General features: G+C 46.8%; 1 protein-coding gene across 1 annotated transcript; it reads right to left on the minus strand.

Moving 5' to 3' along the window:
• On the minus strand, positions 1-21,593 carry CRLF2 (cytokine receptor like factor 2). Its single transcript, XM_059158412.1, has 8 exons — positions 21,435-21,593; positions 12,218-12,320; positions 10,474-10,637; positions 8,879-9,012; positions 6,325-6,487; positions 5,216-5,321; positions 2,790-2,874; positions 1-945 (listed from the first exon to the last, which is right to left on the minus strand). The coding sequence occupies exons 1-8, from the start codon at positions 21,514-21,516 to the stop codon at positions 670-672; spliced, it is 1,113 nt and encodes a 370-aa protein (XP_059014395.1). The 5' UTR covers positions 21,517-21,593; the 3' UTR covers positions 1-669.
• Positions 21,594-25,344: the final 3,751 nt, after the last annotated feature.

The following is a 25,344-nucleotide window of genomic DNA, read 5'->3' on the forward strand; positions in this document are numbered from 1 at the left end:
TTTATTTCCACTCACAAAAGGAGATGGGCACCCAAGGGCAAGATGCTTTGGGTGACTGCACACGGCATCGTAATGTTGGCTGTCTCTGGAGTAAAGGCCACGAGGGCGGGTGCCGAGAAACACAGAGTCTCGTGAAGCTAATGCCCCAGGGGTTGAAAAGTGGGTGTCTCTCCATCTCAGAGCAAGAACTGGGTGGCTGGTTGCCATCGGCAAGGCAGGTCTCCTTTCTCACCCAGGAGCAGGGAGCTCTGCTTCTGGGTCCTTGTGCTGCAGGACGGAAGAGCAGAGAAAATGCTCGGGAATGGAAATGTGAGGGTAGGACGTGGGTGAGATGCACGGATGAAGGTGGTTTCGGGGCACCCTGGTCATCTTTCCTCATGATTTATGGGAAAACATCAGGCACAAGGAGATGCGAGCTCAAAGCAGGAAACACTCCAATGCACGGGATCCCATCTATGGTGATTCTGCTTTTGAGCCCTGAAGTAGCATCATCTGTGCGATGAGAGATGACCCAGTGGGTGCAATGGCATTAGGGGTCTTCAGTAATCCTCTCCCAGACACTGGCCGTGTTTCTGTTCTCTTTACCATGGTGTTGAGTACCCTAGATGCTCCTCCTGGAGCCCATAACACAACACAGATCCCAATGCCGGCTTTTGAGTTTGCACACCCTCACAACATCACATATGAGTTGTCACTCATCACAAACGTAAAGCCCCCAAGAGAAATCTCCTCGCCACCTTGCAGGGGCTGGCAAGGGAGCTGGCTGGGGTCCCCGGAGGTCTCTTCCTCCTCTGTCTGTGGGCACAGGGGGCTGGTCGTCATGATGGGCATCTCGGCCTCACGCTTGACCACGTGGACAACTAGGGCCTCTTCTGGGACACACTCTTGCTCTGCACCCTCCATCTTATTCAAGTGGGCCACGTTCTGGGTGTCTTTTATCCACTCCTGTAGGGATGAAACATGGCTTCGTGAACCCAAGGGAAATGCCTCTCCTCTCATGCCCCCTGGCTACGCATCCCTGGGACCCAGGCAGCCTCCCTCTGGCAGGAGCGCCAATCCCAGGGAATAGAAAACACTGGCGTTCGTATCTGGTTATCTCTGAACTAAGCCCAGGGTGCTTTTTAGACCTGCTTTGTATCATCGGCCCCAAAAGCTGTTTGCAGAACCTCCGTGACCTTCTAAATGTGTCAGGGCAAGGAACACGCCTTCTGGTGTGGCTCTTCTCAAACCCGATTGTGTTTGCAAGTCGCCTGGAGTCTTGTGACCAGGGTTATCACTTAGCGGTGGGCTCTGGACACAGCAATTCTAACAAGCCCCACAGGGATGTCCTTGATGCTGGCGGGGTCACACCTGGGACAGGGGGCTCCGTGAGACTCTGTGCCAACAGGGGGAGTGTCCTTGCTCCTGCTTGGAGTTGGATGTCCCCTGGCCACCCCAGACGGCTTCTGTCTGTGAAACTCAACAACCATTACTATCAGCCTAGTCACTTCCCACATCACACCTGCCACCCAGAGGCCCAACCCTCCCTTTTCCTCTGCCTTGTCGCTTCTCCAGGCTTCATCAGACCTCATGAAAATGGCACAGGAGCCCCCAGGTCTAAGCACCCCTTTGGGGTTTTCCCTGCTCTTCCGTGAACCCTCCTGCACTCTCACGTGCATATGAAATCAACATTTTCTTCTGTTAATCTGATTTTTTTTTTCATCTGGTTAATTTGCAGGCCCTGATCACAGAACCTAAGAGGGTAGAGTGAAAAAAAATTTCACCCCGTTTTTTTTTTTTTTTTTAACTCCCTTACACCTAAGTAGTTTCGAAATCAATCATGCTCCTGGAGGAGGTAGGAGAGCACACACCCCTCCCCAAAATAAACATGTGCCCATCCTAACACCCAGAACTTGTAAATGTATATTTATACGGAAATAGCAACTTTGCAGATGTGACTAACAAAGGATCAGCGATGAGACCATCCTGGATCAGGGTGGCCCTAAATCCAAGGACGGTGTCCCCATAAGAGACAGAAGAGACACAGATGCAGAGAAGCCACAAGAGGACGGAGGCAGAGATGGGAAGGACATGGTCACCAGCCCAAGGACGCCTGGAGGCCCAGAAGCTGGAAGAGGCAGGAAGGACCCTCTTCTGAGCCTTAGGAGGGAGCATGATCCTGCCCCGCCTGGATCTCAGTGGTCCTGCCCCGCCTGGATCTCTGTGGTCCTGTCACCCCCCGCATCTCAGACTCTGGTCTCCAGGACAGGGAGATGATTAATTGCTGCTGTTTCAAGCCTCTGGTTGGAGGCAGCACCGGACAACTTCCGGTGCACTGTCCCTTAAAATCCACGGCACCGTCTGGTGAGCTCCGGGGTTGGGGAGCTGGTCCCATCTCCCTAATTCCCAACAACTCACAGGCCTCCACGAGCCCTTATCAAGGGAACGAAATAACGATTGAAAACCGTTGAAAAGCGGAAGTTTCTGGTCTGTTTTTGGCTCTGCGGGTTGGGGGGAGCACATTAAGAACACAACTTCCTGGTGAGATGAAAAGGCGACTGGGCTGGAAAATCCCGTGAGGGCACCGCTCTCTGGGGTGACTGAAAGAGAAGCCGCCCTTTGAAACCCTCTTGGGACCTTATCTGTCTGCCCAGGAGCAAACCAGGAAGAGGGGTGTCTCGGTTAGAAGAGGCTCACGGGCACCCAAGGAGGCAGCTGGAATTCATGTGGGCTTTCAACAGGGTACAGGGGGAGGTGTGAGAGTGTGACAAGGACATCCCGCAGGACAAGCACGGGAAGATGGCAGTTACCTGGAAGTTACCCTGGTGGGATTCAAAGAGCCCAGGGAAGCTGAATTTGGGATCAGGCACCATGGGCATGAGGAGCTTCTGAACTCTGAAATGGACACGGAGAGCTTGGTCAGGTGGGCCGGCATTGTGGAGCGGGGCTGTGGGCTTTCAAGGGGCCGAGCATGGGGACACAGTCCCCCCTCAGGGACGTGGCTCCTGGATAGGACTATGTCTTCCTTGTCAAGACATACGCTCCCCCCTTCAGCTCCCCAGGGTCCCTTCTCCCACCATGTCCCTGACACCGTCCGGCGAGAAACTGTGGGGTTACAGGGACGGACCCCCTTCCTGCACAATACTGATTCCCATCAGGCAGGGATTGCTCCTTCTCTTTCCATAAGGCAGTGGACTGAATGGTGTCCCCACAAAGTTCATCGATTGAAGCCCTATCCCTCCCTGCAACTTGTGTTTGGAGATCGGGCTTTTCGGGTGGTCATACTGAAGGTTCCCTGAGTCTTAAGGGAGGGGCCTGATGGTGATCAGGATAAGCCCCCTGGACCATTGGTTATTTGGGGCTGATGGCTGTTAAGATGTAGGACATATAGAAGGAGCTCTGTCTTCTTCCCCACCTGCCTAAAAACTAGGCATCCGTTTCCTATTTTGCAATGGAAATTTGTTTTTGTAAAGGTGCCGCCCTCTCATAACCAGGAAAAAAGAAAACAGATTGTACCACCGAGATATTTCCGCATAGACAGCCTTTCTCTGCCATTAGTTTTATCTAAACATTTCCTAGTCAGCTTCCCCGAATTTACCCGTAGAGCTTCAGGTCCCCTTTTTCTCTGCCTAACGACTTCTCCACCACCTTTGCCCTTTGTTAAACCAGCATATAAGCTCGCCAGACTAACGGCCACTTTGGGTTTTCACTTCTTGTCTGTGACTCCTCCCTGTATGTCAAACTATAACATCAATAAAGAAACATATGCTTTATTTAACTAAAATAAAATTAAGCCAGATGTAAAAGTTAAATGTAGACGAACCCTTTCTAAAAGAAACGAGCAATAAAATAAATTAAATATTTTTTAAAAAGAAAGAAATATATGCCATCTCCCCTGTTGATTTATCTTGGGTCACTTTAATTCACAGGCCCCCAGGGACAGAACTTGAGAGGTTCTACTATAATCTACTCTGCTCCAAATCTGATATGACTGGAGACTTTATAAAAAGAGAGCGCGATTACAGGGATGTGTGGACTCACAGGGAGAGGAGACAAAGCGAGAAGATGCTGTCTACACGCCAAGGAGAGGCCTCAGGGAAAATCCGCCCTGCCCATGCCTTGATCTCAGCGTCCCAGCTTCCAGAACTCGGAGAGGATTAATGCCTGTGATTTGAGCCTCCCCCATCTTTAGTCCTTTGTTACGGCCACCCTAGGACACGATACCAATATAGTTGACTTTTCACCCCTCACTGTGAATACAGGCTTCCCTTGAAGACAGGGCAAGTGCTAGTATTTTCCAGGAATCATGCCCGTCAGTGTCCCTTGGGGGTGATTATCAGCTCTGTATTTAGAACACCAGCAGACACCCTGATCTGATGGTTTTGTCTCCTCCGCAGCAGGGCACTGTTTGGTGGCATCTGTTGGAGAGGGTAAAAGCGAGGCGATGATGCTGGAAAGGTCACGGACAATCTGCAGGAATTAGGAGATGCACCCCCTTGCTGTATCGGGCTCCAAGGGGGCCCGTGGCCGTTGTCCCACTTCCCCTAGCACAGACCCAGCCTCAGGGCTCCAGGATGGTCCTTTGTCTTTCTCTACATGTGACCCCCAGTGTCGCTATGGAAACCTCATCCTAAGAAGTGAAGACGGAGCCCACTACCTTGGACATCGGTACCCTCACACGTCAGCCAGACGCCTTGGTACAACGCAAGTCGGTTTACATAAGGATGGAAATAGCGGTGGTTAAGTTGTGAAGACGGTCAGCAAAGAAAAGCTATTTAATCATTTTTGAGATGCTGTCCGCGGGCTCAGAGAATACTGTGTGGGTGTATCTGTCACTGGGTTTGAGAAGCAGACGAGGGTCTATGTGCAATTCTCACCCTCTCCACCCAACAAAAAAAGCTCAATAAGTCTCAATGACAATTAAAAACTGTTTTAAGCACTAGTCACTCTAACACTTTAGGTGGACACAGCTCCGTGGGTCTGTGTTGGAAACAAACTAACCCTCAGATAGGAGTTAACACTCATATATGGTCCTGTCTCTACGACACTATTTCTCAATGAATTCCCCAGGTATCTCTGCATTTTTGAGATTATTTCTGTCAACTTTCCTGTAAGACATTCTTGGCGACATGTGATTGTGGGGGACGTGATGTCCACCTCAATAACCCTATCAGATGATTCTCTTTCTCTTTTCCACTTCATGGGCAAACAGCAACCAAAGCCCTCTCTCCCTTACCTCCGTACTTTCCATAAAGACAGAAGAAGAAGGAACACGGTCAGCAAAGCAACCATGCTGGAAATTAAAACAAATTTTGGGACAAGCTTTTTCTGCTGGCACGAATCTAAAGGAAAAAAGAATGAGTGTTGTCAGATTTCAGGATGATAGTAAATTGGTCTCCAACATCCCATTTTCCTTCCTTTATAAATGGCGATGTCTACAAATCTTGATTTCAGTGGGAAGTATCCTGGGAAGAGAGATGGTCTGTCTCAACAGGCACACCTCAGGCAGTCACTGCAGGAGGTGGGTAGAGTCGACGCACAGTTGTCAGGTACCTGTGTTACCAGCAGTGTCTGAGGCTACTGAGGCTTGGTTTTGGCTATCCTTTGTCTTCTGTATCTATCGATGTATCTATCTATCAATCATCTATCCATCCGTCCATTTATCTATCCATGCATATCCATTCAACCATATCTAACTATTCATCCATCCCTCCTCCATTTATCCATCCATCATTCTATCCATCCAACCATCCACCCATCCATCCACCCATCCAACCATCCATCCATCCATCCATCCATCCATATCTAACTATTCATCCATCCATCCATCCATCCAACCATCCATCCATCCACCCATATCTAACTATTCATCCATCCAACCATCCATCCATCTATCCATCCATCCATCCATCCATCCATCATCTGTCTATCTTTCCATCTATCACCTAGCCACCTATCCATCTACTCACCCACCCACCATATCTATTTATCTATCTATGTATGTATCTATCTATCCATCCATCAACTCATTTATATCTATGGACTGTGCATTTATTTACCTATCTGTCATGATTTATTCATCTATGTCAACAATATTCTATTTGTATATCTATAATATATGCTTGCATCACCCTAACAACATTCATAAATAGTACTTATTATTATTGATGCTCTTAATAAAAATAAAAATGAAAATGAGCCCAATAGGGTAGACAGCCTGGAGAGAGAAACAATTGGTTTCAAATTGATCTCTGAAGTAGGAGGTGAGGTCATTCATTTTTAGGTGCCCCTAAGCCTCTCTCCCCTAAAAGACAAGGTAGAGCACTGCTGTGTGACAAGCCTTACCTCTCAGCTCCCCGCTCTGCTGGTGTGTCACTTCTGACCAGTCACTTGGGTATGTGTCAGGGCCATAGCTGGACTCCATCGTTTTCACTCTGGCCCGGAAGAAATAACATTTCTCAGCATCCAAGCCATCTGTCGTAACATTGCAGGTTTCTTCCTCCTTGGACTGCAGAGAAAAAGCAAACACGGTGATCGATGACTTGACCTAAACCCTTTAACCTTGTACTAGAGAGTCACGTAAGATTCCTACTTTTCAGCATTCCCACTCTTGTTGCACTTTCTCTATCAGCCTAGCAAAAACAAATGCAGTGACAATTTCTAGATGCCCCTCCAAGAAGAAACAATCCCTTGTAAAAGACACGACTACATATGTTTTTAAGAATTACTTGGTGAGGGGCACCTGGGTGGCTCAGAGGGTTAAAGCCTCTTCCTTCGGCTCAGGTCATGATCCCAGGATCCTGGGATCAAGCCCTGCCTTGGGCTCTCTGCTCAGTGAGGAGCCTGCTTCCTCCTCTCTCTCTCTCTCTGCCTGCCTCTCTGCCTACTTGTGATCTCTGTCTGTGAAATAAATAAATAAAATCTTAAAACAAAACAAAAGAACAAAAACAGAATTATTTGCTGAAAACTTACTCCTTCCAAAAAAAGTAACTTTTTGGAAAGAATACAAAATTTACTCATGTTTATTTTGGAAACTTTAGAAAACATACACACATACAAACACACAACAACAACAACAACAAAAAAAACATAAAACCTCCTTCATTCTAGCTCCATGATATAACTGGTGGCTCTTACATATTTTGTCATATTGATGTTCCTAGTGTATGGCATAGAGGAAACCTCCAATGCTTTGTCATTATTTTAGATAATCCTTCAATAGACGCCTCTGAGTATAAAACCTCATGCACATTTCCAATCCTTTCCCTGGGATTAATTTCTAAAAAAGTGCTCAACAGATCAGAACCAGGAGAAGTTTTTAACATTTATTAATGCTCAACATCCTTGCCCAGTATCACATTTTGTTATTAGCATAATCTTTAGGTGGAATCTGGTACCCACCTATTGCTTTAATCTGTATTTCTTTGATGAGTTTCATCAAATCTCATCTCCATGATTGCATTTTACTAGACCGGCAATAGGTCAGTTTTTTTCTCTTTTCTGATAGGTCCCCTCCTGTTTTAACTGCCTTACACTGGTATTCTCACTTTTATCCTTATCGCTACATTTATTGTACCATTTCTAGATTTTGGCGTGTGTTGCATGGGCAATACATCCGCTTAGGGTTTGCCTCCTCCTACAGAGGGTTCAACTTTATGAGAGTAGAGATTCCCGTCTGTTGACAGGTCCCATTGTTGTCTCCACATATGTGCCTGGTCCAACCGTGAACATAATAATAATGAGGAAGAGTAGTGAGTGAGTAGTACGTGTGCGCCTAGTGGTAAGACTACCCGTAGTAAGAGTGAATTTACTCAATGTTTTTCATGTGTTATCATTTCCATCCACAAGTTGCCCTTGCTAGGTGCGACTATTATGTCCTCAGTGCTTGGGGCATAGTAGATACTCAATAAGTATATCTTGAATGAATGTTGAAGAAAATCCCTCCCAACACCTGTAACTATGGCAGGTATCGACTGTCCTGGGCTGAGAAGTTCAGTTACACTCACCTACCCTTTACTTCCTGGATGGTGCTAGGAGATATGGTCCTTCTGGTTGACCTCCTTATCCAAGTCTGCAGAGCTCGATGGACACAAGTGTACTTGCAGAATGGTGGAGTCCCTGAATTCTGAGACGGGCAGGGAGCTCATAGTCCAGGTAGCTTAATTACTCTTGTCATGTTAGACCCTTATCTCTAGGAGACACCCTTCAAGCCAACTTCAGAGTTTGGACACCTCCAGGAATGGGCATCTCACTGTACATGATTTGGGTGATTCCGTCTGCTCTCTGCAGAATTTGCCCATTAGTTCCAATTCTGCTATTGCAAGGAATTTAATGCCTTGTTTATACAGTGGTCATTTCATTATTGGAAGACAATTGTGAGCCTCTGGGTCATATGATCTTCACATAATTTTAATGTATTCCATAGATTATGCCCATAGACACAGAACCAGAAAGGTTCTCGTATGTTCAAAAAGCATACAAAGAAGGCTAGATGGCACAGTGTGATGATGATGAATTTCATTTGTCACCTTGGCCAGGTTTGGTGCCCAGTTAATTAGATGTCAGCCTACATATTCCCCTATAGGTGTTTTCTAGAAATGATCAATGTTTTTAATCAGCCAAATTTAGGTTACTCTATAATGTCGGTGAGCCTTACTCACCCCGTCGAAGGCCTTGAGAGGACAGACTGGAGCTTCCTAGAGAAGTCTCAAGACTCTATTGGAAACCTGTCTGGGTTTCCAGCCTACCGGTGTGAGACTTACCTGTCCCTATAATCTCATAAGCAATTCTTTAACATAAATGTCAACATCTGTCTCTGTGTCTCTCCATGTTTCTCTCAGCTACCACTTGGGGATTCTTACTCACACTTGCCCTGAGGAAAAGATGCCACCCCACTCACCTGCCACTCAGTGTCGAACATACTCTTGTACTGGATTTCGTAGAGGAGACGCTTGTAGGGGAGATCAGAACAGGTCACTGTGATGGCTTCCTGATGCCACTGGAAGTTCAAGTCTTTCGGGGATCTGGGTTTCACTAAGACACAGAGACAACAAAATGATCACCACTTCGACAGAGATCCCACGTCTCTAAAATTATTGTTGTAAGTTTTCTTAGACTTGTGCTCTTCTGCCTACATGAATCCTTCCCTTAATACTTTATAAGATTGGCATTGGGGGGTCATTTGTCCTCATTACATCTGTAGCATTGGTTTGAACCAGAGCTCCAAGGACCTATATGTATGTTGTAAGAGGAACTCTTTGAAGTTGTGTGAAAAACTCCTATGTATGTTTTAGGGGATGAGTAGTATCCCCCTAAAGAAAGATGTATGTTGAAGTCCTAGCCCCTATATCTCAGAATAGAACTGCATTTGGGATAAATTTAGGTATAATTATTAATGAAAAGATAGGTTTTATTGGAGTAGGGTGTGTTCTGCTCCTATTTAACTGGTGTCCTCATAAGAGGGAAACAGAGGCACACAGCAGGAAAAGGGTATATGGAGGTAGAGGTATAAATGGGGCTAATGGCTCTACAAGTTGAGGAACACCAAGAGTTGCCAGCAGCCACAGAAACAAAGAGAGAGGCATGGACCGGATTATCTCCCAGAGTCTCCAGAAGGAACCAGCACTGGCCACACCTTGATTTCAGATGCCTGGGATCTTCTTAATTGTGGGAGGACAAATTTCTCTTGTCTTAAGCCACCCATTTTGTAGTAATTCATTGCAGTAGCCTCAGCAAACTAAAATGAGGACAGAACATGGACAATGCCATATGGGACTCCTTTCTAGAAAATGAATGCTTTTGTGAGTTAAATGGTGTCCACCAGCAAGTATGCCCAAGTCCTAACCTCTGGTACTGTGAAAGCAGCTTTATTAGGAAACAAGATCTGTGCAGAAATCATCAAGATAGAATGAGGTCATCCTGGATTAGGGTTGCCCTAAATCCAAGAGCGAGTGTCCTTAGACAGAAGAGGAGAGACACAGACACAGGAGAGAAGCCACATGAAGGTGGAGGCAGAGCTAGGAGGAACATGGCCACAAGCTCAGGGATGCCTGGAGCCCCAGAAGCTGAAACAGGCAGAAAGGACCCTCCCCTAACCCCTGAAAGGAACACAGCCTTGCCCCTCCTGGATCTCAGCAGCCCTGCCCTGCCTGGATCTCCAACTATGGTCTCCAGAGCTGGGAGATGATTAATTTATGTTGTTTCAAACCATCCGGTTTATAGTCATTTCATGTGACACTCTTTTGTAACCCCAGATAGACAGCCAACCCTGAACACTCCTAAGAAAAACCAGTGGGGTGGTATGGAGGGCAAGATGTCCTTTCTCTCTCTCTCTCTCTCTCTCTCTCTCTCTCTCTCTCTCTCTGTTGGAGGGCAGTGTGTCATACCACATCTTTTCCCAATGCATGTATCAAGATGGATTTTCTAGAAGGCCAGTCTCTTCTAAGTTGGAGTAGGAAAGGAGCCCTGGGCAATGAGTTTGTTTTTGGTACTTACAGTAAGCACTGATCCATTGGCACTTGGTGAGAAGGCTATGTGTTGCATTCCAGATGGAAAAGCACAGAATTTCATCTTTTTTTGCCTCCAGGAGGCATCCAGCAGTGCGACTTTGTTGAAGAATATAGTTGGAGCATTGGCTATTTGTCTCATCACTGCTTAACCTGCGGTTAAAAAAAAGGGACCCATTCAGCCATAGAGGGTCTTTGAAAATAATATCTTCACACATCTACAGGCCACTCCTTTGCTCCACATCTCTGCAACAGACTCAGATTGGGGACCCCTTTCCCTAGCTTCAAGGACCCTTTCTTACAAACACAGTAAGAAGTGCCCAAACAGAAATCATCCACTCTCTCAAAAGGTTAACCTTCTAGAATCTCCCCTTAGATGGGTTAAATGGTGGCTTTCCAAAAGGCATGTTCATGTTTTAATCCCTGGATTCTGTGCATGTGAGCTTATCTGGAAATATAGTCTTCACAGGTGTGATTAAAAGAAAGATATCAAGATAGGATCATCTTGCATTAAAGTGGGTCCTAAATCCAATGACACCATCCCTATAAGAGATGCAAGATGAGACACGGTCTCAGAGAAGAAGCCACATGAAGTTAGAGACAGAGATGGGACGTGGCCACAAGTCCAGGGATGCCTGGAGACCAGAAGCTGGAGGAGGCAGGAAGGACCGTCTCGGGAGCCTCTGGAAGGAGCACAGCCCTGCCCCGCCTGGATCTCAGTGGCCCTGCCCCGCCTGGATCTCAGTGGCCCTGTCCCGCCTGGATCTTACACTTCTGGTGCCAAGAACTGGAAGAGGATGAATTTCTGTTGTCCTAACCTGCTCAGCTTGTGCTACTTTGTTACGGCCACCCCTGAAAACTAATAACGAATACGGCTTGACTTGCAGAGTCATCATGCCCTTGATTTGAACAGGCACTTTAATAAGGAAGTACCAAGATTAGAGATCTCCCTGGGGCTTCGTACAATATGAAGAAAAAAACACGGTTCCCAGTTAAGACCAGTTCAGGCTCTGTCTTTAAGTCCTCGAATCTAAGCAATGACTCGATGAAGAACTGTGTCCTCTATAATGAGGAAACCGATGATCAAGTGACTTACCTGTGCGATCGCCTAGGAAATCCAGCATTTTCTTTTTAAAGCTTATTTTCCCCTTCGATTCACCTTAAACTGTCTTGCATACACTTTCCCATTTGTGTCATACGCTATCAAACTGCAAAGAATCAATCACACATCACACATCTCCCATTCACAGAATTAGGACTAAATTATTTAGAGAATCCTTTCCTCCCACATTTATACCCATGTCTTTGAGCATGGAAGACCAAAAAAGCCCATGACAGGGAGATACGTTTTCGGAAGGTGGTGGCTGGTGAGCTGGCGTGAGAGTGTCAGATGGTTAACGTTTGCCATGGCTGCATAGAACGTTTCAAGGGAACAGGGCTCCCTTTGAAGGTATCTGTTGAGACATCGCAAATGGTCCTGGATGAACAAACACCTTCTGGGTGTCCTGGTAAGAATCTAGGTAGTTTTGAGTGTGACTCGGTCATCACTTGGTTAGGAGGCTTGGGAAATCTGTGGTTGCTGTTGTGGTGAGGGTTCGAGTCTAAACAGAACACACACATTCACACTTGAACGTTCTGATCCCTCACACCTTCATGACCTGGCGCTGGCTGCGGTCTTAGAGGAAGAAATATTTGCACGCAGAGCAGGATGTTCCCTTCCTAGGGGTACTTACTTGTAGAGGAACGTCAAATTTGTCCCAGAGAACTTGCTGGCATTCCACGTGACCTGCACGGTTTCAAAATTAAAGTTGATAATCTGAAGTTGCAATGCTCCTTCTGGGTGAAAAGACAAACAGAGGATCTTTTGAGGCCATGCTGAAAACAGATGGATATCTGTCAAAGGACACCAGCACTTTTGTCGTACAAATGAAAGAATGCTTTAAAGGGACAGAGAAAATCAAGATTTTCACAAATAAGCCAGGCATTAATTATGTCACTAAGAGCCTCAGGATATATAAATGTTGCTCAGGACAGAGGCATGAGCCAGCAGCAAGATTACAGCCACTTTTCTTCTTGTGTTTGCAAGAGATTATGACCTTTAATTAGTATGATGGGCAGCTACTGAGTATCGACTGTGTGTCTGATGACATCATCTTTTGGGGGCACGCAGGGGGGTATTACACACTGTCTCCCAGCCACCCAACTCGCTGTCTCACTCAGAACACCAAACATGACAACTTGAGAAAAAGCTCGCCGACAAATGAGTCCTTTGGTCTTGGCTTTTCAAGTGAAAGTCTTGGGTACTTTTGATTTTCACGGATGTTAGTCATTGTGAAAGTCGTGAATGGGTGTATTCTAGGATAGAGCAAACATGCTGTGATAGTGCGGGTAGCAAGAGGCAAGTCTCCAACTGTCAGAGGAGGGAGTAACAATTTGGGGAATATGGAAGGCTAGAATGAACTCAGTGGTATTGAGTTAGAAGTGGAAGTATTTAGGACAGGTAGATAGATGATAGATATGGATGGATAGATAGATAAAAGATGATGGATGGATAGGTAGGTAAGTAGATAGATAATGAAAGGGTGGATGAATGAATGATGGATGGATGGATAGATGATGATGATGATAGATTGATAGATATAGGGGTGGATGGATGAATTGATAGATGGATGGATAGGCTAGATAAATAGATATAGGTTTGATGATAGATAAGTAGGTAGGTAGATAGATAATGGATGGATGGATGGATGGATGGATGGATCAACAAACACATTTCTAACACCAGCAGGTTGTGGGGGACAGGAAGGTGAACAGATACATGTCCACAAATGCCAAGAAGGAGGGTCTGGAAGCCCCTAGATCAGGAACTCATACTCCACATTCAGTGCTGGGTTCAGCTCCCCCACCCATCAAGCAGGAGGCAAAGACAGGTCCTTGCCCTAGCTCTGTTGGCTCAACCCCACTGTGAGGTCTCCAGGCTGGATGGTTTGGCCTGCTGAACATTCAGGAGGCCACATTCCACTCCGTGGTCTGGAGTTAACCATGCTCTCTCGTCATGGCCTCTCGGCAATCCCAATCCAATCTTGTATTTCCCTTACCTGTTTCTCAAGACCTCCAACCGATGTTCTTATGCAATTGGCCAATGACTATCCACACGGTGGAAATGAACAAAGCCCACCCAAATGAAAACAAGCAGAAGACAATTTTTTCGAAGCTTTCAGGATCAGAGAGTCGAGCACCATCCCTTGCATTTGGCAGAGACTTAAAAGGCAGAGGGAGGAGGGAGAGAGCCTCATAGCCAGGCAGGGGTGGAGGTGGGGCATGAACGCTCAAGTCTGTCCTGATGGAGGCTGTTGGCACAGGGGTAGCTGCAGATGGTTCACTAGAAGCAGAGTGTCTGGTGGGATTGGTTTCATGAGCATAATTGGGTTTTTTGTGCTTGGTTCAGAGTTGGAAGCTGGGATGAAAATTAGGGAAGTTGTCAGATATTAACTCAAGGGGCTGGTTTCCCGGGCAGGCTGCCCCAGGTTGTGAATCAGAGCTCTGTTTTCCTAGACTGTTTGGCCATTGTCCATCTGCATATTTTGTCTCTCGGTTTCGTGCATTTTGGCAATCTGACCGCCATTCACGGAGACCCCAACGAGTCCTCTCTGTGCTGTTGTCAGCTATGTTATCTACACTCTTCGTTTTCCAATGTCGTTGACGCCCCCGATGTCACCCACGGTGCCCAGTCCTGTGCTCAACGTGTAGAAAAATGCTCAGGAAAGATGTGCTGAATTGGCAACAAATACAGACGTTGAATTCTGTGAAAAATCCCATCATAAACTCTGGGATTTTTATCCCAGGGGATGGGATGTCTGGTTGACTCAGTCGATTGACCATCCAGCTTTGGGTTGTGATCTTGGGGTCATGAGGTTGAGCCCTCTCTCAGGCTCCATACTCAGCTTGGAGCCTGCTTCTCCCTCTCCCTCTGTTCCTCTCCTCTCTCTCTCTCAAATAAATAAATCAAATCTTAAAAAAAAATTAAAAACCACACACACAACATTATGGGACTCTGGATCTATCCTGACTTCTGAAAATCAAAGGTAGAAGGAAGGATATACATGTTCTTTGAGTTTTTAAGGAAGAGTTTCTCACGCCCGCGGTGTACAGAATACTTCTGTTTTGTGCTGACCATTGTTCCTGACGTAACCGATCACACAGTAGATGATCTCAAACTTGATGCACTGGTTCCAGAAGTAGAAGAGATGTTGGGAAAGACCTCCTAGCTTCTGGAAATCCCTGGCCTTCAGAAGAGGAACTAGTGCCCATTTCTTATGGTGAACACCTTCGAAGGCTCTGAAAGGGAGGGGAGTGTACAGCTCAGTCCTCGACAAACATTACAACAGATCTTTGGACCGCTGTCTGTGGAAGATGTGTAATGGATAAACAAAACACCCCAGGGCATCAGCAGGAAAGGAGAAGTGTTCTTGTGGTTCATTACCTCCCCCATATGGTGAGCCAGTTGCTGGGAGAGTTTGCAACTTGATCCGACTTGAAAAGGGGAAAGAAAAGAAAGTCATCGTGTGTCTGTGGCTTCTTTGCTAACTGTCCAGAATCGATTCCGACATGCCCTTGGAGTCTAGGTGAGGGACGTGACTGGGGTTCTCGCCACCGGGGTGTGGGCAAGACTTCTCTGAGAAGGAGAAGGAAAGCGTGGAAGGCGTTCTGCTGATCCTACAAAATGCTTTCATCATACAAAACGGTGCTCTTGAAGCAGACTCTTCAGTGGGGCATGAAAGCAGGTCTGAGATCCGCAAGCCATCTGTAAGGGCTTCAGTGTGCTTTGCAAAACAGAAAGGGAACTTCTGCTTCCACACTGGGTCCTCACCCCTGCCCTGCCCTGCCCTGTACTCTGTCAGGGCAAATTGAGTTTAAAAATAAAACATGTAGGGCACCTGGGTGGCTCAGCAGGTCAAGCATGTGCCTTTGGCTCAGATCATGATCTCAGGGTCCTGAGATGGAGCCCCAGCTCAAGCTCCACACTCAGAGCAGAGTCTGCTTGAGAGTCTCTCTCCCTCCCTGCTGCCCCTCCAGCTTGTGCTCTCTCGGTCTCTATAATAAATTAATTAATCAATCAATTAAATAAAAAGGAAGACATGCTTCCCTTCCCTTTCTTGGAGAACTTTAGGAAACTTGTAAGATCTTTCTCCATCTCTTTGACATACATGCACATCCTTTTACAAGTTCGTAAGCTTTCCCCCAGGTTTAGGGCCCAGGATTATCTTTTCTCAGACACCTGGAAAATTACTCTTGGAAATGCAAATACCAAGGAACGTGATGTTCCGTTTCTGTGGGAGGGTTAAGTCTGGCGCCAAGTTATAAAACAACATCTTGTTGTAAAGATAGGAGTTTACTCTCCCATGGGATAAAACCAACTAGCTAACACAGATGGTCGCTCCAATTACCGGGTGAAATTACGGAGAACTTTGTGGGACAAACAGTGCTGAGGGGGTCTCATACTCGAGAACCAGCAATTGTTTATTCCCAGAGATTGTGTATCATGCATGGTGCCCACCAGCTCTAAAAAAAAAAGGGTTTCTGTGTTTGCTGAATTCTTGTCTTTATAGATCTTTTTTGCGAATTGTGTGTGGTGTGTATTGCCTCTGGTTAAATCTTTATTTAATAATAAGGGGAGGCTTTTCTCTTTCTTCCACCTTTGTGGACGAGGCTCCTGGGTTGGCAAGCAATTTTGTTTCTTGCTAAATTTCCCCAGCAGGGTCAGGAGCATCCCCCAGTCTCCAGGAACTAGCTATGCTCCTGGGCCATGGGTCTATCTGTTATTAGCAATCCTGGTGGCACTGTTTCCATTGAGCAATGCCTTCTCATTCTGGTGATCCCAGGGTCCCCATTTTTGAATGTCAGCTTCCCAACAAAAAAGAACGTGGGGACACCAAAACTGTGCTATTTCTCCCCTGTAATTGTTGCTCAGAAAGTACATGTTGATTTTACCAGATATGATGAACTGATTTGGACACGTCGAGAGGCAAAGGCACAAAACTGCAAATTTACCTGAGGACCTATAATGCAGGCAGGCCCCGTGATAGAATCTGTCTGTACAGAGACAGAAGGAGGCAAAGAAAGATCCTTGGGACACTGATTGCCGGACTTCATCAATAGTTCACTTGTATCGAAAATTTACACTCTTGTGGAGAACCCCTCACGCACTAGATGATGGAGCCAGGGGAGGAGAAGGTCATGAGAGAGAGAGAGAGTTTTATGGGGATGGAGTTTCAGTTGATGAGAAGTTCTAGATGAGAAAGTTCTAGAAAATGAGAAAGTTCTAGAAATGGGTGGTAGGGATGGCTGGACAACAAATGTACTTAATGTCACTGACCTGTGCACTTAAGAAAGATTAAGAAGGAATATTCTATATATAGTTTATGATGATTTTTTAAAAAGAATAAGCTACTTAATTTTGTAAAAAAAATTGTATCTATGATCATTTTTTGAAAAAGAATAAGCAACCCAATTTTGTAAAAAATTGTATGTACCACCATTTAAAAAAAAAAAGAATAAGCAACTTAATTTTATTTTAAAAAATGTATCTACCATCATTTTTTAAAAAAGAATAAGCAACTTAACTTTGAAAAACATTGTATCTGACCCCATAATTTCATGATATTTCCTAAGTCATTGCTCATGCTCCAGACTTGGGAGCGTCTACCCCAAAGAACGGCTGTAATGAATTTCGCTGCCTTGTTTTGACGCCAATCGGGCAGATGCTCTAGTCTGGGGCTATCGGGGCCAAGTTGTTTCTTCTTCTTCTTTTTTAAGATTTATTTATTTTGAAGACGGAAAACGTGAGCACGTGCAGAGGAGAAGCAGCGGGAGAGAGAATCTTGAAGAAGACTGAGAGCCCGACCCGGGACTGGATCTCAAGACCCTGAGATCATGGTCTGAGCCACCCTGTGAGTGGGCTGGTCGACGGGGTGAGCCATCCAGGTGCCCCCCCCCGGGCCAAATTCTCAAAGCCGTGTCTTCGGACAAAGTCGCTGTGGTCCATGGCTAAGAGGGCATATCATTCAGCCATTAGAAGGAATAAAGGACCTACTTGCCCTACGATGCGGCTGAAGTATGAACCCACGAGGCTGACGGACAGACACCGCAGAAAAAAGTGGTCAGATACCGTGGGGACACCGTGAATATGGGATGTCCGGAAGAGGGAAATCCACGGACACGGAAAGCAGGTTAGCGGTTGTCAAGGGGCTGGGGACCGGATCGGGAAGGGGGCTGTATGGGTTCTTGGGTCGAGAGTTTCCATTTGGGATGATGGAAACGTTCTAAAACTCATTGCATGTGTTTATGAATTTCCTAAAACTCATTGAATTGTGCCCTTTAAATGGACAAATTATATCCCAATAGAGCTGCTTCCAAAAAACAGCAGCAACAAACCAACAAAAAGCCATGTCCTGTTTCACTTTCTTGCCCTGTCTCAGCTCCTGTGGACGTCTCGCTTGATGGAGACCTTTTCGACCAACACCGATGAGCAGGGTTTCCCCCCAACAAAGATCTTGCAATGGGAACCTGCCCCAACAGCTGCCCCATGTCAAGGACCCAGCCGATTTTCTGCAGATGTGCGTTGGATTCCAACACCCTCCCGGAGCTGCAGGGAAATCGGGAGCCCGATGGCCTCCTGCAGGTGCACCACTGAAACGCCAACAATTTCCTTCCTGGGTGTCAGTTCACTGCACACAGAGAGTTACGCAAAAGATGATTCAAGAACCCCACGCATTTGCTTCGAGGAGTTTGGAGGTTCCCAAGGGACTCTGCCCCAAAATCAGATTGGGTATTTCTGAGGTTAGTACGTGAGATCTGATCAAAGCCGTGGGTGGCATGGGAAGGGGGGCAGCCCAGAAGGCCTTTCAATCACCAGCCATTTTCCTGGGGCCTGCGTGCCTCAAGGGTCGAAAACACAAACAAGCAGGAAGACGGCACGGACCCAGGACATTAGTTAGATGGGAAAGTCTGAACCATTCTTATCTGTCCTAACGGCGAGGACACAGGACTCGAGAGGCGGCGAAGTGTCGTCCCCATATACAGGCAGGTCCCTGATGGGGTGGGAAGCCCCACATCTGCCCCTACCTGGGCCTTGTCTGCAGGAAGGAGGCAGGCCAAAACCACACCATTGCTCAGCCCTGGCTGACGCCGACGGGGTCCCCGCGATACCAGAGTGACATCCGGTTAAAGTGCGATCGTTCTGGTAAAGTGACCGCCATGAATGCTACGCTTTGGACTCTGACTCTGTTTCTCCCCCCTTCCTTCTTTATTTACTGGGCAACCGACACACAAAGGCAAAGGCAGCTGCACCGGGGTGTCCCCCTCCAGGCCCATCCCCACGTGGAAACCCTCCAGAATCCATCTCATGCCAGTCGGACATGTCCTTGTGGTCCACCCGACCCCGTGAGGGCTCCCCTTATTCCTCTGGATGTCCACGCCGGCTGTGACCCAGGCACCCACATCTCCATTATGCATGCACAGAGCCCTGATTATAGATCTCTCCCACCCGTGACGGGGGCCGCCGCTAATGGCTACCTGCTCATACATCAACCAAGACCCTATTTCCAAGTAAGGTCCACAGGGAGGTTCCAAGGGTTCTGAATTGAACCCAGCTGAACCCACAAAGGGAGGGCGTGTTACACACACAAGGGTATAGGGACAGTAATCGTTAGCATCTACGGTCCTACAATACACCAGGCAGGGAGAGGTGTGTTAATGGCGGTACCCAATATGTCTTGGGCCGTTTGTGTGCACAGAAGACTGGCCTTGGGACTCCCTGCAAGTCTCATGAAGCATCAGCAACATGGCAGGTGGGAATGAAAGCCAGGGTCCTCCCAACTCTTGGGTGCAGAGGCAGCGGGATGTCCGGTCTGGGTCCATCCTGTCTCTGAGGGAGGCAGGTGCCCAAGGAGACCTTCTACAGAGCTGCCATCACCGGCACGTTGGTGGCCCACCATGGCTTTCCCCATGGATGGTCACCTCAACGTCACCCACCTGCAAGGTGGTTCCTGGTCTACTCACACGGCACCGTCCCAACAACCACAAGCTCAGACGTGTCCCACACGACCACCTTCAGAACATCAGAAATCGTCAGATAAGCATCACCTTACACTCTCTTGCTCGCCTCCTGCCCTAACCCACACCCGAGTCTCTAGTCTCTGCTGCATGTGAGGGGAGCATTTGATCGTAATTAAAGACCCCTCACCCTTCCTAAATCTGCACATGAGGTCTGTGAGCTCACGGGTTCCTTCTGGCCGAAGGTGCGTCATCCCACAGGAAAGCGAAAATTGCCCCTGACAGAAATTCGACCTGAACCCCCCCCTCGTGAGTCTGTATGTCCGGTCATAGCCGCCCCCTTCCACATCTATGGGATCCTAACTCCTGCCATTGGCCGCTGTGACCCGGGGTTACTGGATGTCCCGTTCCATTCCTCAGCGGACTGTGGGTGCACAGGAGAAGTAGGAGGAGCTTTCCTAATGCTGTGCCCCTGTGGGACCCCAGTTCCCACTACTTAGTTTTCAAGGCTTTTATGCCTATAACATCTCGGGCGCGAAAAGGCAACTGCACTGAAAGAAAAGGAAGCAAACCCCAACCCTCGTTCACAAAGTGTTTTCTAACAAGTTACTAGAAAGCCATACCCGGCTAATTGAATTTAAATGAATAAAAATAAATAAAATAGAAATAAAATAATAGTTACAGAAAGGATCTGAGTGTGTTGGGCATCTCTGGGTACGGAGGGTCCCCACATGCACCTGCTCACGGATCAGAACCCAGAACTGGTCTAAACTGTGCTTTTCTTCGTGTAACTCCAAGACTGGGGTGTTAGTGAGGGAGACAGAGATGTCAGGAACCACTGAGAGACGTTTCAGGTTCACGGGAGGTGGGTGCAAAGTGTCATGGATCTGACATGACGTGGGGGGGCACGTGGCAGATCTGATCTGAGAATGTGACAAGGGACCAATGGGTGTCACACAGTTTAAGAATTAGGTTAGACCCCGTGCAGCTCCAGCCTTGGGAGACCCCTCACAAAGGCTCTTTGGGACTCCTTGCTGTGTCCGCTGGAACCCCGAGGCACCGTTATGAGACTATAGCAAACGGGGTTCACGGAGACTTGTAAACCTCCATGGGTGGTTTGCAGGGTTCCCTGCAAGTGAAGGGGATACTTCACAGATTCCAAGTCCCTAACCTGTCATCCCCGGGTCCCTGAGCCACCCTGACATTACAAAATCCAATCAGACCTCCTCGGGCACAAGACCTGCCCCACCATCCCCATCATAGCTGGATCTCTCCCACTTGCCTTCTCTCGGGGGACCCATGTTAGCAAAGCGTACCCCAGGAGCATGCACCCAGGAACAGGTCCCGAGAACGCACAGTGAGGTGGGAGCTGGGATCCCTTCAGGAGACACGGCCATGGGCTTCTAGGATGAACCCACAGATGGACGGCTCCAAAGCCCATGGCGGGTGCAGACACGCCCTCACCTTTCCCGGGGGTGACACAAGCTCATCCCCGACAGGTCTATAGTCAGTTAAACAAAATGCCTTTGAGCTCTTGGAAGAAACAACAGGGAAGCCACCCAGAATCTCAACGCAGCAGACCTCACACTCTTTCATTTACTTATTTATTTATTTCGTGCATTCGAACCGAATGCATTCCAACTGGGTCCGTCATGAGCCCTCTGCAAACAGGTGAGCAGGCCTATGGAGGCTTGGGAACATGCATGCTCCTTGTTACTGTTACAAAAAAAAAAAAAAAAAAAAAAGCAAAGGGAAACAAAAAAATACAACAGTCGCAAAAGAGAAAAACTGAAAGATGGGAAGGAAGGAAGGAAGGAAGAAAGGAAGGTTGGTTGGTTAAAATAAAGGACATTTTATTCACATAAGTGGCCACATGGCCACACAAGCATGGCTTACCCAGTGCTGAGTCTTCTGAAACCGTCACGTCGGCCAGGAGGAAGAGGGCTGCCAATGCCCAGGGCAGAAACACGGACCTCATACTTGTGGAGAGACACGAAAAAGATTGAGCCGAAGGTCTGTGCCTTCATGGTTATTGTAAAGAGGTTACCCTGTTCTTAAAGAGTGGAACAGGAATAAGGAAATGACAACGGGAAACAGAGTCAATCTTTACTTAAAATGATGACTCTTGTTTAAAAGAGAAAAAAAAAAATAACCACAACAGAAACCCAACATCACTCTTGCCCACGCGCAGCCCAGGAGGAGCTGGGCTGGAAAGCGTTGCGGCTGGTGGGGAGGCCTGTGGGGCGAGTGAGGTCCTGGAGGCGCTCTGTGGATGGTGGGCGTGGTGGGTCATCTGGCGGTGAAGACATTTCACCCATCCCGTCGGGGGTCCATCCAAGCTGGGGGCGAAGGTGTTGAGCCTGGTGTCCATGAGGTTCACGTTGGGGAATTTCCAGAATTCAAATGAAGAATCATCGTTGGCTGGACGTCAGTGAGGACACCAGTTGCTGCGTATTCCTCAAGAGCACAGAGCTAGGACTGACCATCTGCGTCCACCACTTCTGTCTTCAAATACACTCCTGGGAGTGGGTTCTCAGGGCTGCCAATGTAAAAAGAAAAAAAAAAAAATCAGAGAATGCCTGGCTGGCTCAGTCTGTGAATCATGTGACTCTTGGTCTTGGGGGCATGAGTTCAAGCCCCACATGTCAGGGTGGAGATTACTTAGAAATTTTTTTTCCTAATTCTTTTAATTTAAAATTTTTTTAATTCAAAAAATTTTTAAGTAATATTCACAGCGATTACTATTCTGGTAAAAACAGTCCATAGCTACAAAGCACTTTCACAGACATGCAATCTGTAAGCAAAAGGACATAAGCAAAAAAAAAAAAAAAAAAAAAAATCCAACAACACCACCAAAAAAACAGGAATATCTTCATTTTAGAGTGAAATCTGTGTTTCTGGGAAGCGGGGCATGAGCTGAGTGGCTTCCGATCACTTAAGTGCAGGCTGATTCAGGACTTCCTGACCCTTGACCAGCAACTCTTCCACCCCAAGCATCCTCAAGACCAGAAGTCCAAATGGGTCTCACTGACCAAACATCATGGTGATGGTAGCCCGGACATTCCTGCTGGGATTTCTAGAGGAGAATCAGGCTTCTTGCCTTCCCAGCTGCACAAAGCTGCCTGCATTCTTTGACTCCTAGACCTACATCCCTCCAACCTCTACGTCCGAGGTCACAGCTCCTTCTCTGACGTTGAATCTTCTGCCTCCCTCCTCTAAATGAGGGCCCTGTGCCCATCTAGGTAATCCACATGGGTCCTTGGCATCTCCAGATTCCTAATCACACCTGCAAAAGCACTTTCGACTTGTAAGGTAGCAGATGCCTAGATTTCCGGGATTTGGATGTGGACATCTTTGGGGAGGGTTGTTCTGTTTCCCACACAGGGATTAGGATGTAGAGACCCTAGTGTGAGAGCTGATAGGTGATAGATGGACAGATAGATACATGGTAGATGGTTGATTGATAGATAGGTATGTAAGTAGGTAGGTAGATAAGATGGACAGATGGATGGATGGATGGATGGATGGATGGATGGAGATGATGGATGATAGATCAATAGATACATACAAACATACATACATAGATAATGGATGCATGGATGATGATAGATGAATAGATTATAGATCAACCAATCAAAGGATGGATGGATGGATGGATAGATAAAGATAATGGATGATAGATGGATAGATACATACAAGCATGCATACCTAGATGCTGCTGCTGATGATGATAGATTGATAGATAGATTATCTGCAATGTAAAGTGTTGAGTAGAATGCCTAGTCTCCACCCACCTGATACTAATAGGACCCCCACCATATCATGACACCCAAATGTTCCCAGACCTGTGCCCCCCTGGAGGGCAAGTGTCATCTCTTAACTCCCCTCCATCACCCAACCTCCCTGCTGCCCTAGGGAAGTGGGATTTTCTAGCTCTTTTCCAAGGGGGTCTCACCCTCCTGAAACTTCATTTCAGGATGTTTACATACAAAAGGGAGAAATGCCAAAGTACACCTTTAAAAGAAATGGTGGGGCAGGCCAATTTGAGATGGCCAAGTGTAGCATTGGCTCTTCTGTGACTTGGGAAGTGTGATTTGGTGAGGTTAGAATTTTATGGAGGGGCACCTGGGTGGCTCAGTGAGTTAAGCCTCTGCCTTTGGCTCAGGACATGATCTCAGGGTCCTGGGATTGAGCCCCACATCAGGCTCCCTGCTCATCAGGGAGCCTGCTTCCCCTTCTCTCTCTCTCTCTCTCTCTTTCAAATAAATAAAATCTTTAAAAAAAAAAAAAAAAAAAAGAACTTTATGGAAAGAGAAACGTGTGGTTCCCAAAAATAGATTATCACAGCTAATGGGGTCTGACATAAAAAACAGTGTTTGTCCTTTGGATGCACCAAAGAAGAGTGAGTAGAAACGTGGAATATATCATGGTCTCCCATACTTCCTTGTAAACCGTGAGATAGTCCCCACCATATCTTATTGCTGAACGCACTGAAAATCATGGCCCCGAGAAGGCTGACAGGTAGAAAAAATAATACTTTTTCTACCTGTTGTACCATCTTGATAAACTACCATGGAATCTCTGACATTCACTGATCCTTCCCTTTCCCTTAGGAAGAAAATAATTAGGGGAATTCGGGAGAAAATGGGCAGCAAAGATTGTATTCTCTCTTGGACGTGGAAGCACATTTCGTGTGAGTTGTGAAGGCTATCGTTGTCTCTCATGGAGATGACACGTAACCATGCCTTCCACCACCTTTGTTCATCATCTCCACTCCAAACCGCAAACCGATATTGTGTTGTTCATATTTCACAATGCCAGACATGTGCGATGAGTCAGCAACCAGGGGGGGAAAAAACCAAAATGGATGAGATTGTAAGCCATTGGTTTGAATATAGCTGAAAACATCACTGCTTCTCTATGAAGAAGGCTTCTCTTATTTCTTTCATGTATTTGTTTTTACACACCTTGCCTGTTGGTGTTATTTTGCTTATCTATAGGGAATGAATCATGCTAAAATGTAATAGCCTAAATGAATACCGAGCTGTTGTTATGCGTCCTGATTCTGAGGGTTGACAGGACTCAACTGTTCTCCCTGGTGTTGGCTGGAGCTCTAGGCAACTCCAAGACTTGATAAGACAGAATGTTCTAGATGGCCCATTCATACCCCTGGCCGCTGAGCTATCAGCCAACAGCTTGAGTGGAACCTTCACCAACTGGAGAACTTGATAAGACAGAATGTTCTAGATGGCCCATTCATACCACTGACAGCTGAGCTATCAGTCAACAGCTTGCGTGGGACCTTCACCAACAGGAAGACTTGATAGGATGGAATGTTCTGGATGACACACCTGTCATTTCCACCACCTTTTGGCCAAAACAAGTGAGGGGTAAGCCCAGACCCAAGAGGAGAGAAACAGGACTCCACCTCTCTTTGAGAAATTGCTGTGAGGAATTCACACTCATTTTGATTGTTTTATGGTCATGATGTTTTTTGAAAAGTTTTAGTGTCATTTCCAAAAGGAACACTTAATTCTTACATCAACTCAAGATAAGGAGGGTTCGTGGCAATGGCAATTTGCTCCAGAAATGGTTAAGCCCCCGCTAACTTTTCATGTCAGGCTCGTTCTGTACTTAACTGTGTCAGAACATACGTGGTGAGATGATCTCTTATCTTAGCTCTGGCTGGCTTAATTTCCAAATCTGTCCAACACGCTAGATGTAATCATGAAAAGGCCTAGGTGCAGCTGAAATTTGTGAGCAACGCGGTTAAGCTATCAGATTCATCTCTGAGCAAAAACCTGCC

The sequence above is a fragment of the Mustela lutreola genome, chromosome X (assembly GCF_030435805.1).
Source record: "Mustela lutreola isolate mMusLut2 chromosome X, mMusLut2.pri, whole genome shotgun sequence".
NCBI classification, from domain to species: domain Eukaryota; kingdom Metazoa; phylum Chordata; class Mammalia; order Carnivora; family Mustelidae; genus Mustela; species Mustela lutreola.

Coding starts and splice junctions, on each gene's coding strand:
- CRLF2 (XM_059158412.1), bottom strand. CDS start 21,516: ATGAGGTCCGTGTTTCTGCCCTGGGCATTGGCAGCCCTCTTCCTCCTG. Junction 6,488..8,878: donor TGTTCGACACTGAGTGGCAG/GTGAGTGGGGTG, acceptor TTTTCTCTGCAG/TCCAAGGAGGAAGAAACCTG. Junction 946..2,789: donor CCCACCAGGGTAACTTCCAG/GTAACTGCCATC, acceptor TCATCCCTACAG/GAGTGGATAAAAGACACCCA.